General features: G+C 35.7%; 4 protein-coding genes across 7 annotated transcripts in view; 3 read left to right on the forward strand and 1 right to left on the reverse strand.

The window, feature by feature from the left end:
- Positions 1–518: 518 nt before the first annotated feature.
- LOC107680947 (magnesium transporter NIPA2-like) lies at positions 519–3,763 on the forward strand. Of its 3 annotated transcripts, none has more exons than XM_016477041.1 (6): positions 519–603; positions 1,095–1,230; positions 1,381–1,437; positions 1,629–1,719; positions 2,517–2,677; positions 2,769–3,763. In XM_016477041.1, exons 2-6 carry the CDS (start codon positions 1,095–1,097, stop codon positions 3,410–3,412), a joined length of 1,089 nt encoding a protein of 362 aa, XP_016332527.1. In that variant the 5' UTR covers positions 519–603; the 3' UTR covers positions 3,413–3,763. The 3 variants fall into 3 exon arrangements, with proteins under 3 accessions (XP_016332527.1, XP_016332529.1, XP_016332528.1); XM_016477043.1 differs by lacking the exon at positions 519–603 and adding an exon at positions 614–721; XM_016477042.1 differs by lacking the exon at positions 519–603 and adding an exon at positions 940–1,018.
- A 540-nt stretch (positions 3,764–4,303) lies between these two features.
- LOC107680977 (mitochondrial import inner membrane translocase subunit Tim8 A-like) lies at positions 4,304–6,187 on the reverse strand. The gene is made up of 2 exons (XM_016477082.1): positions 5,966–6,187; positions 4,304–5,193 (listed from the first exon to the last, which is right to left on the reverse strand). The coding sequence occupies exons 1-2, from the start codon at positions 6,074–6,076 to the stop codon at positions 5,032–5,034; spliced, it is 273 nt and encodes a 90-aa protein (XP_016332568.1). The 5' UTR covers positions 6,077–6,187; the 3' UTR covers positions 4,304–5,031.
- A 25-nt stretch (positions 6,188–6,212) lies between these two features.
- Positions 6,213–8,161, forward strand: uqcrq (ubiquinol-cytochrome c reductase, complex III subunit VII). 2 transcript variants are annotated; one of them, XM_016477084.1, is made up of 3 exons: positions 6,213–6,304; positions 7,351–7,522; positions 7,643–8,161. In XM_016477084.1, the coding sequence occupies exons 2-3, from the start codon at positions 7,369–7,371 to the stop codon at positions 7,735–7,737; spliced, it is 249 nt and encodes an 82-aa protein (XP_016332570.1). In that variant the 5' UTR covers positions 6,213–6,304; positions 7,351–7,368; the 3' UTR covers positions 7,738–8,161. The 2 variants fall into 2 exon arrangements, with proteins under 2 accessions (XP_016332570.1, XP_016332571.1); XM_016477085.1 differs by having other exon boundaries at positions 6,298–6,354.
- A 1,276-nt stretch (positions 8,162–9,437) lies between these two features.
- The window catches only part of LOC107680979 (glutathione reductase-like), an 11,388-nt gene continuing 9,396 nt past the window's right edge, over positions 9,438–11,429 (forward strand). Inside the window, exons 1-3 of the mRNA XM_016477086.1 lie at positions 9,438–9,728; positions 9,978–10,004; positions 10,111–10,199. Of these exons, the coding sequence (XP_016332572.1) occupies positions 9,492–9,728; positions 9,978–10,004; positions 10,111–10,199 (353 nt within the window). The 5' untranslated portion in view covers positions 9,438–9,491. The remainder of the gene's footprint in view (positions 9,729–9,977; positions 10,005–10,110; positions 10,200–11,429) is intronic.

Genomic DNA, 11,429 nt, shown 5'->3' on the forward strand with positions numbered 1-11,429 from the left:
ATCATGTATTTGTCACCATTAATGTCACTAAACACTTGTTTGATGAACAGTGCCGGATCTTTTAAGTGCCGGTTCTACTTGAACAAGCATAATTTGGATTAAAAGGTATCTATTTGAACCTGTTATCTGTCGGTTCCACTTTTTGAGCATAGACCTGAAAATGACATTTCCAACTTAAATTGTTATAAATTGTGAATGCTTTGGAGCACATACTTAAGGTTGGTCTCTTTTTTAAAAAGTCTAAAAAGGTCTCCTGGCCTGGTCCAAACTAACCTTGACACATATTTCCATGGTACACAAATGTATTTATTTATATTTTATCATCAAAATACAAACTGCAGATTTTAGACAGTGGAACACTTGATGAAACACTTGATATTAATGTTTACATACCTGAGGGGTTTCGAAAGAAGACATCTGACACAAAATGACACCGTTTATACAATTTCACCAAATTCAGTTCAGCTAAATTCCCCCAAAATGTCCAGACTGACAATATTTGAAGTTAATCAAGAGTATCTGGCAACCCGCGTTACAGTCACTTCACCAGGAAGTTTATTCACACGAGACTAAAACGCCACCGATGGAAGATTCGAATGCAAGGTTAGTCAATTTAACAAGTATTCATATTTCTATAGTTTCAAGTGTAGTCTTAAATGTTAATATAACTAAGTGCCGAAACATGAAACATCACTGCCTGCTAGCACAAAATACATAAAAGGTTAGTGAGGCAATCAAAATCTACCTAAATCATTCTAAAAAGTAGCTTTCCTTGTTTGGAAATGCTGTGATTGTGCATTGTCTGTAGTCATAAACGCATAGGGCAGATAGACAAACAGTATACAGTAAAATATGATGTTTTATTGTTTTTAAGAACTGGCGATGTGAAAAGCAGGCGTGAATCACATGATATGTCTCGCTTCCTTTTCTAGTCTGTGGCTTTAAATCATGTTGTGCTGCCTACATAGACATCATGTTGGTGCATTGTAAGCTTACGATGCCCCAAAATGCCGTCTAGGTAGGTAGCTTACTAGGTTCTTAGACATAACCACTTCTGGAACTTTAATGTGTAATTAACTTCTAACTGTATTCAGATGGATGCTGCAAACCGCTCTGACTTCTACATTGGTTTGGCACTTGCTGTAAGCTCGACTATCTTCATCGGTGGCAGCTTTATATTGAAAAAGAAAGGCCTCCTACGACTGGCCAAAAAGGGCTCTACTAGAGCAGGTGGGTCAATACAATTTGCAGAGTAACCTATCATTGCACAATATATTATTAGGCAGTATTTGAATTGCATTGATTTTTTTTTATGCCTTTGTCATTGCCACTGAAATTTTCTTGCGCTGTCTAATCAGGTCTGTTCTCTTCATTATTAAGGTCAAGGTGGATATGCATACCTGAAAGAATGGTTGTGGTGGGCTGGGCTTATAACAAGTATGACATTATCATTTTATGTATTTATTTGTCATGACATTAGCAGGGCTGAATTACAAGGCATAACCAGAATATCGACATTAATCAAATGTGCATGTTTACATTAATACATTTTTGCCATTCACACATATAGATGTCAGTATGGACACTCTAATCACAATCTTTTGTCTTGTCATGTGTTTTATTTTTAGTGGGAATAGGTGAAGCAGCAAATTTCGCAGCTTATGCATTTGCTCCTGCCACATTAGTAACACCTCTGGGAGCATTGAGCGTTTTGGTCAGGTACACTTAAAAGTTTGGTGTTTCTTATTTGATCAGAAATACAGTAAAATTGTGAAATGTGACCATGGATCACAAAACCAGTCATAATGGCCAATTTTTTGAAATTGAGGTTTATATTGATGTATGGTTTGTTAGGATATGACAATATTTGGCCGAGATACAACTATTTGAAAATCTGGAATCTGAGGGTGCAAAAAAAACAAAATATTGAGAAAATCGCCTTTAAAGTTGTCCAAATTAAGTTCTTAGCAATGCATATTATTACTAATCAAAAATTAAGTTTTGATATATTATGTATGGTAGGAAATTTACAAAATATCTTCATGGAACATGATCTTTACTTAATATCCTAATGATTTTTGGCATAAAAGAAAAAATTTGACCTATACAATGTATTGTTGGCTGTTGTTACTTATGACTGGTTTTGTGGTCCAGGGTCACAAATATTATTACAATTCAAAATGACTGTTTTCTATTTAAATATTTTTTAAAATGTAATTTATTCCTTTGATGGAAAAGCTACATTTTCAGCAGCCATTACTCCAGTCTCAATGTCGCATGATCCTTTAGAAATCACTCAGATATGATTTGCTGCTCAAGAAACATGTCTTATTATTATCAATGTTGAAGTGTGATAGTTTTGTGGAAAATGTCATATTTTTCAGGATTTAAGTAGAAAGTTAAAAATAACAGCATTTATTTGAAATAGAAATCTTTTGTAACGTTATAAATGTCTTTACCGTCACTTTTGATCAAATAAATAAATTCTTTGTCTAAAATGTTATTTTTGTCATTAGTGCTGTGCTTTCATCATACTTCCTGAGTGAGCGGCTGAATATCCACGGGAAAATTGGCTGTTTGCTGTGCATCTTCGGTTCCACTGTTATGGTGCTCCATGCTCCGCAAGAGGAAGAGGTTGCTTCTTTGACTGCAATGGCAGAGAAACTGAAAGATCCAGGTATTCTTCTACCTAATTTACAAACAGACTAGGCATACTGTGAGCTCTGAGCTGTTTTTCATTATAGTCGTCTCTCTTGCATGTATCACAGGATTCATCGCTTTTGCTGTCTGCATTGTCGTCAGCAGCCTGGCCCTGATCTTCTTTGTCGCACCTCGCTACGGTCAGAAGAATGTGCTGGTGTACATCCTCATCTGCTCTGTGATTGGTTCGTTGTCTGTGTCGTGTGTGAAAGGCCTTGGCATTGGGATCAAAGAGCTGTTCGCTGGAACGGCCGTTCTGAAAGAGCCGCTGTTCTGGGCCCTTCTCATATGCCTTGTGATCTGCATCAGTATCCAGATAAGCTACCTTAATAAAGCCCTTGACATCTTCAACACTTCTATAGTTACACCTATTTATTATGTCTTCTTCACCACATCCGTCATGGCTTGTTCAGCCATCTTGTTTAAAGAGTGGCTTCAAATGTCTGCCGACGGGGCTGCTGGGACTGTTAGTGGCTTTCTTACCATCATCGTTGGCATTTTTCTTCTCCATGCGTTCAAGGATATCAACTTTAAGCTGGACTCTCTACCTTTATATCTGCACCTTGGCCCTCAAGACCAACCATACATTGCTTTGCCAACCGATGAGAGAACTACTATGATCGATGAAAGCAATCTGACTAAAGAAAGAAATGCAAAGAGCTTTTTTCCTGAGAGTTCAGACAAAAGGAGCAATGGTACATTTATTACTTAGCATAATATCAGCAAAAATGCTTAATGCTTACGTGAGTGACTACTAAAACACAGATGTATGCTACTGTACAGGCATACATTGCAAACCATTAATACTGTGAGTACTTTCATTTGCTTTTTTTTTGTATACAAGGTACTTGTCTTACATATTTTCTGTCTATAATATTTCTATTTCCATCTTGCGATTTTAACAATGATGTGCCTAGTCATTTGTTTTAAATACAAAAATCCTGAAGTAGCAACAGTGTTAAAAAATCTGCTGTACAACATCTTATTAAATGTTACGTTATTTATTTTATGATCAAACCAGCCTTGTTTAGGATATACATAGAATTATATTCATATCAAGCACCTTTTTAATGCTTCATCCTTTCAATAAAAGCATGATTTTGTTTAATACAATAATGTGCTTTACTAGAATACCTATACACTACTACTAATTAGTTTGGGGTCATAAGTTTTTTTTATATTTTGAAATAATTATTTTATACTGTCCAAATGTGTCTTTATATTTGATCAAAAATACTGTAAAAATTGTAATATTGTGAAATATTATTACAAATCAGAATAACTGTATTCTATTTTAATATATTTTAAATGCAATTTATTCCTGTGATGGCAGAGGTGATTTTCAACAGCCATTACTCCAGTCTTCAGTGTTACATGATCCTTCAGTAATAATTCTAATATGCTGATTTGCTGCTCAAGAAACATTTCTTATTATCATGAAAACAGTTGTGCTACTTAATATTTTTGTGAAAACAGTGATACATTTTTCAGGATTCTTTAATACATTCAAGTTCAAAGGAACAGCATTTATTTGAAACCTAAATCTTTTGTCACTTTTGATCAATTTAATGCATCCTTGCTATATAAAGGTAACCTTCAAAAAAATCTTCCTGACCCCAAACTTTTCAACAGTTGTGTTAATGTCCTATACTAGTGTTAGGGAACACACATCTTCATATTTAGAAAACTTTTTCTTTTTTTTTTTAATCAACAGCTACATTTCTCAGATGGTGCATTGATTTTTATTATATATATGTTATGAAGTGCCCGGTAATCTGTTTTTATAAATAGGACACTGAAACCTCTGAGATGTCTAATAGTATTTAACTTTACCTCTGCTTTCTCATTTTTATACATCATATGAATAACTGCAGGAGGTATTTTATCTTTTTATTTCAAGTCCACATTTCAACACACAGTGAATAAGCCACAGATCTTGAAGCGTTCCCAGTAAGACAATGGAGTGCAGACTTGGTATGCAAGTTGAAGAGAAAGCGAAAGCAGAACCTCCTCCTAAATTCCAGATCAGATCCGTACAAAGGCACCTTTCAGTTGATGTTCCATGATGTTTCCTTGATTTCATACCAAAGTCTTAGCACTGGGAAAAGTCAATATCGACAGTGACTGTAAACAGGCTATGGGACTGGGACATGCATCCATTTGATTTTGAATATATGGCCTTTACAATAATAAACCGCAAAATGAGGCACTTTGTCTTTGAGAAATGAATTGAATCCTGTCGATAGCTGTTGCCTCACAGTTCTCACATTGGCCTGCCAAAGCCTCAGTAAGTGGCTGAATGATGCGGTCTTGTCATTGGCTGTGGTTCTACTAGTCTGTCATGGTCTCAGAAAAGGTTCCTCTACTCCTCTGAGTTTGTTCTAGTCTGTTGAGAATGAATTGACTTGTATCGATAAATCGTTCCACACAGTTTACAAAACACACCTCTGTCCTGGAGTCAAGCTTCGGGCCAGGCTTATCCATGCACTTCTCCTGCAAAGAAAAACACACTATGAGCTGCAAAGAAACCCATAACTGATGATCTTGATGCATCTCATGATATTCAGCTCTTTTAACAAGTAATTAATATAACAATAAATACACTTGTTTAAAAGATTGAGGTCAGTAAGTTTTTTTTTTTTTCCGTAAATAAATACTTTTATTCTGCAAGGCGGTAAAGACTTATAATGTTACTCTATTTCAAATAAATGCTGTTCTTATGAACTTCAAAGAATCCTAATAAAATCAGTTCCAACACACACACAAGCTATTAAGAGGCACAACTGCTTTCAACAAAGAAATGTTTCTGGAGCAGTAAATCAGCGTATGCTGATGTGATACTGAAGATGGGAGTAATGGCTGCTGAAAACAAACTTTGCCAACAAATAAATAAATCACATTTTTACAAATAAGTTTTTGATCAAATAAATTCAGCCTCGGGAGAGCTGTGAATTTTACTTATCCCAACCCTTTGAATTGTATTTTGTATGTGTGCGTGTATAATCAAGATAAATAGCTATTTTAACAAATCAATAATATAAAAAAATAAAATATGAAAATATGTTTTAACTGTTTTATATAATAAAGAGTCACAAGCTGCGCGAAAAAAAGAGGGCAGAACATTTTACTTAATACTTAAACTACATAAAAAACATCTATAGATCATATAAACTTGCGAACAACTAAAGTGATTTTCTTTCATTGTCTTATACATCCTCATGAAGTAATGCATTATGCAGCCCAGTAGGAGGACACACACACTCACCCAGCACACTTCTGTCATCTGATGAACCAGCTGCTGAAACCTCTGCTTCTGAGACTCGATCTCGATAAACTGCTGCAGTTGAGGGTCTGCTGTGACTCCTTGATTATCCATTGGGGAAAACAATGGCAAATGCTGCAAATAATCGCTTAATGGTGATATTTGACAACTGTGTACACTGTTCCAGCGCTATGCTGACCTTCACGTGTCTCGATAGCCAGGAAACAGTAGAACGGAGCGCCAATGAGAAAGCGAGAAATCAAGCGGAAACGGATGTGACTTAAGGTTGCAGGCGGAAGTTGTAGAATCCATCGCACGACGAGGGTGTCAAAGAGCAGTGAGGTTGGTCAGCAGAAAAAGCTTTCCTTTCCTTGTCTTGTATTTTTATTTTGGTGAGGTAAAAATTGCGACAATGTCTTAATTTAAATTTAGCAATTGCATGTAACGTTATGTCTGTGAAGTATAAATGTATAAACAGAGACTGCGATAGAGATGAATGTCAAGCAAGGTCTTACAGAAAGCTGCTAGCCTAGCCACGTAAAGCTACTTATACATGTATAAATGAGTTTTGTCTGCACTCTATGCTAAGAAATGGTAGATATTTTATTCATTCATATCTTTCATCTTTGCTAGATGATGTGCATAAACTTAGCCACCATGTTAAGACTGTCTTAAGACAGTAGTTTGACCAACTAGCAGTTGCCAAGGGGTAATCAGTCTTACTTTCCAATGCAAATAAGACCAATCTGCCTTTTCATAACTGAATTAAAAAAAAGTTATGACCAGTCTTGAAGAAAAAAAATTAGATGACTAACTTTTTAAGACTAGTCTAAACAGTTTATGCAACCGGTTGCGTTTGAGTCGTGTTTATCAAAGTAATATTGAATTTATCAGTTCCGTTATATTAGTTTATACAATTCCCACGTAGTAAATTGTATGAACGTTTTTAATATGTAACATTTGATATATTTTACAGTATTGTATTCTAAGCCTGGTTTTGTTCATGTACAGCAGCTGTTTATACGTTGTTCAAATTTACGATATATTGTATTTAATTATTGAATGGATACAATAGGAAATTCAACGATACAAATTATTAATTTTTTTGATTAATATTGAATAGGAAAATTAAACTTATGGTTGTAATTAATTTATAATTTATTTAAATAAAATAAATAAATATTTTTAATGTATTTATAATGTATAATCAAAAAAACTAATTTATTCCTGTGAGCTTATACAGCTGTTTTTAACATTGTTCAAATGTAGAATTTATTTAAATTTATTGATTCAGTTATAGACAGTGAAATGTTCCTGCTGTCTAGGAAGTGTATGCTTATTTTATTTTAAACATTACTCAAGTGAACCTTGAATTTAATTTCTCTTAGATCAACTTTTTTGGCACAATGGGTCGTCACTTCGGAGATTTGGCCAAGATAAGGCATGTGATCACCTACAGTATTTCTCCCTTTGAGCAGAGGGCTTTCCCAAACTACTTTTCTAAGGGAATCCCAAATGTTTGGAGACGATTCAAAACATCTGTATTCAAGGTTGCACCACGTAAGTCATCTTTGTCCAAAATTAATTATTTTTTAAATATATAATCTATAGTGGTAGCTAAATTGAAGTGAACATTGTGTGTGACTAAACTTCTCTATAAACCTGTATCTCTGTTTACAGCCATGGTTCTGATGTACCTGACCTACACATGGGGAAATCATGTTCATGAACAGACCAAAAAAAAGAACCATGCAGACTATGAGAATGACCAGTGAAATCGCTCAGCTGAGGATGCGTCCATCTCTAACTTCTTGTTTCTGTTAGAAGTTATAAAGAAAATATTTATGTGAAAAATTGATTTCTGACTTGTTGCCAATTAATCACTTTGATTCAGTTTAGTTGTTTAATAAAGTGCCTTAATATGATGCATCACTCAGATTTATCCTCTCATTTATTGTGTTCGTCATAAATATTTGAAATACAGGTGTCTTCTGGCAAGTGCTTGTTTTGCTCCTGCTACTGGATACCATGGTACATGTGAAGGCAAGTTCTATAGAGATTTATTTTTGTTTTGGAAAACTGTTGAGGATTTATACGTGATAATGATATTTGACTTGTGTGACTATGAGCAAGTCTGCTGTCTGCCATGTGAAGATTTCTCACGTTTAACGAATTTCATTAAAATATTTGGAGTGGTAATGCTTTTTTCAGTGTGAATGATCTATGTCAGTACAGAAAGCTGACAAATGTACCAACTTACCCTCCCTCTACTATTCATGGACATCTTAATTACTTGGTAGAGGTTTTTACAAAACCCCAAATGTTGTAATTGGCACAAGGAACCACAAACTGCAAATTAATACATTCAAATATATGGTTATGTATTTATTTAGATATGCCCAATAAAGTGTTAACAGAACACACAACAATGCCACGATTGTTCAAATGAGGTCGGAAAGATTTTATGTTTTTGAAGTCACTAATGCTGCATTTATTTCTTCAAAAGTGAACAATAGTAATATTGTGAAATATTGTCATTTAAAATAATTTTTTATTTTATTATATTTTAAAACGTAATTTATTCCTAAAATAGCAATGTTGATTTTCAGCAGCAGCCACTACTCTAGTCTTCAGTCACACGATTCTTCAGAAATCATTCTAATATGCCGATTTGCTGCTCAAGAAACATTTTTTAATATTATCAGTGTTGAAAGCAGTTGTCAGAGTTCTTTGATTAATAGAAAGTTCAAAAGAATAACATTTTTAACATTGCAAATGTCCTTACTGTCATATTTGATACATTCAATGCGTAATTGCATTAGTATAAAAAGTTTTTTATTTAGAAATAATCTTACTGACCCCAAAAATTCTGAACGCTATGACTACCGAAAACAATACTAATTTCCATTCCTTCCAGTGTATATTAATATAACGCCTCCTCTGTCATAATGTGTTTGTGTTCAGTGGCAGCACGCTGAAACGCGCATGCTCAGTTTAGCTAAGCGTATAGTAGCTTTCATTCTGACTTCAGTTTACATCGACACATTCCGTTATAAACACTACCGCATGAATACGAAGATGGGCAGCATATATACACACATATATAACTGAGTTTGTAGCTCAGCACCTCTAATTAACCACACTTCATATGTTACATGTTTACAATGTACTGCAAAATGATTTCCGCTACAGGTATATATGTAACGGCTGCACTTCATCGGTGAGTTTGTGTTCAGTGAATTGTTTTTTATTTACGAAATATTGCACATTATCAAATAAAGCAGACTGTTGTCTGTTTCAACATGACTAGGCGCCAAGTGAGTTCAAAGTAAGTTCAGCACCCTGGATATTGGGGATGGGATTGACAGTGAAGGACTTTAATAAGCATGGGTAACTATGATGACTATTGTCCAAATTTGCTTCTGGGATTTACACACTATTGTGTCAATTCAAAATGACTACGCACAGGCTTTCACGTCCCTCCCATTAGTTCAACTACTGCGTTGGCCGGGGTGTTGGCTTCCTGTTTATGGAGATATTAATCCCTCTGGCTCGACTGCGAGCGGCTTTTCTTACTGTTGGACGTTCGCTGTCATCTTCTCGTACTCGTAGACTCTTCGGTCGCAGCATGGCCTCTGAATCCGTTACGCGCTTTGATTTTCTGGTGATTGGCGGAGGATCCGGAGGGCTGGCCGGTGCGCGGCGGGCGGCTGAACTCGGTGCCACTGCAGCCGTGATCGAAAGAAACAAACTCGGAGGTACCTGCGTGAGTAACGACCGTCCTGCTCCTGCAACACCACATTTCCCTTAGAGCCACGTAGATGTGTTCTTTAGACGAGTTATTTACAGTAATTGGTCGCTGCATTAGTCACAATTAACAGAGGTGCTTTGGGAAGCCTCCAGATCCAGCGCTTTTTGTGGGGTGTTTTTGTGTGTAATGGTTTGCACCAGCACCTATGTTTGTCTGGTGATATTATTGACTTGGTTCATTAAACAACTTCTCTTTCTTCTACAGGTGAATGTTGGTTGTGTTCCTAAAAAGGTATTTGTTTTTCCCTTTATCCTTACACTAAATTGATTAGGTGAATGTGAGTAGTGCTGTCAAATAAAAACGCTCATAAAGTTGTGTCCTTTCTGCATGCTTCCAGGTAATGTGGAACACATCCACCCATGCAGAGTATCTCCATGATCATGAAGATTATGGGTTTGAGGAAGCAAAAGCACATTTCAACTGGCAGTAAGTAAGATTCATCTGGGTTGTTGGGTTTGATTTTTGTGTATATGTTGAGTGTATAGGGTTATGGCAAGACATTGCAACATTAAATATTCTAAAATTGAAATGTGTTTATTTTTTTGCTATTTTGTTTTTATTTTTTACTGTGTTGATTTATTTTTGTGTTACTAGTGTCTGTTGTTTAATTACTATTATATTTACTTGTATAACTACTACAATTACTATATAATTTAATAGTGACTAGTATATTTGTTCAATATCTCTGCTATTGCTGGTGTTGGTTCATTAGATACTAGTATTGATTCTGACAGTAACTAGGGCTACATTCACACTGTCAGTTTTTGGGATTGACAACCGCATTTTCTTTACAGGTGTGAGTTTTGAAATGTCCCGTTCACACAGCAGCTTACAGTTTTGTTTAGAATACTGTCTGTATGAACGTGCAACGGGAGTTAAGCCCGTATTCCTTACCAGTCTCTGGTGGAAAACTGACGGGCTCTAAAATGTTCAGATGACACGCAGCTCATTTCTCCGTCACTGTAATTTACCGAAAACGCACGTGAAAACATGTAACATACGTTAGACACACGTTTGTGCGGCAGAGCGTCTCTCTCTCGCACTGTATGACGTGACAGACAACTAGTAGTCCAGTCCTGTTCCGTTCACACAGCGCGTGTGTTCCAAGAATGCGGTTGTGAGTCCTGAAAATTTACGGGTGGGAGTTCGGTTACAGAATGCAGTTGTCACGCCCGTAAATAACCGAACTGTGTGTGAACTAGGGGTGTGCGATATATATCGTCTGCGATAATATCGTAATTGTTGTTTTAACGATGTGCGATTTGACATTATCGAGTATTTTGCAAAAACCATTCAAAACATCCCTACAGAGCGCACGCATACATTACGTGAAATCTAGACTAGTGCATGTGCGCATTTAGTGTGTTTTCTTTCACTGCATGATTCAGTCTATTAAAATGCATTTAGAATGATCACAAATTCAAGACATGATGGCAGAAAATTTATATATTTATACCACTTCATATAGTTATTCAATTTCACACGAAGAGTGCCGTTTTTCTCCAAAAATTACCATGATTACAAATGTGACATTGAATTCAATAAACAATAAGTTAATTAAGAGACTTACGTTTTAGACACCATATTGCTTGTTTTTGCTCTATTTCGCCAAAAAAAATCATCCCGAATACAGCCACAGCACTGTTTTGTGTCTCT

The sequence above is a fragment of the Sinocyclocheilus anshuiensis genome, unplaced genomic scaffold (assembly GCF_001515605.1).
Source record: "Sinocyclocheilus anshuiensis isolate Anshui unplaced genomic scaffold, SAMN03320099.WGS_v1.1 scaffold20, whole genome shotgun sequence".
Lineage (NCBI taxonomy): Eukaryota > Metazoa > Chordata > Actinopteri > Cypriniformes > Cyprinidae > Sinocyclocheilus > Sinocyclocheilus anshuiensis.

What these genes read in the sequence shown, in the direction of transcription:
- LOC107680977 (XM_016477082.1), bottom strand. Translation starts at nt 6,076, where the DNA reads ATGGATAATCAAGGAGTCACAGCAGACCCTCAACTGCAGCAGTTTATC. An exon ending in AGATGACAGAAGTGTGCTGG is followed by an intron (nt 5,194 to 5,965) that starts GTGAGTGTGTGT and finishes TTTTCTTTGCAG; the next exon opens with GAGAAGTGCATGGATAAGCC.
- uqcrq (XM_016477084.1), top strand. Translation starts at nt 7,369, where the DNA reads ATGGGTCGTCACTTCGGAGATTTGGCCAAGATAAGGCATGTGATCACC. An exon ending in TGTATTCAAGGTTGCACCAC is followed by an intron (nt 7,523 to 7,642) that starts GTAAGTCATCTT and finishes CTCTGTTTACAG; the next exon opens with CCATGGTTCTGATGTACCTG.
- LOC107680947 (XM_016477041.1), top strand. Translation starts at nt 1,095, where the DNA reads ATGGATGCTGCAAACCGCTCTGACTTCTACATTGGTTTGGCACTTGCT. An exon ending in AAAGGGCTCTACTAGAGCAG is followed by an intron (nt 1,231 to 1,380) that starts GTGGGTCAATAC and finishes TTCATTATTAAG; the next exon opens with GTCAAGGTGGATATGCATAC. An exon ending in GCATTGAGCGTTTTGGTCAG is followed by an intron (nt 1,720 to 2,516) that starts GTACACTTAAAA and finishes TTTTGTCATTAG; the next exon opens with TGCTGTGCTTTCATCATACT.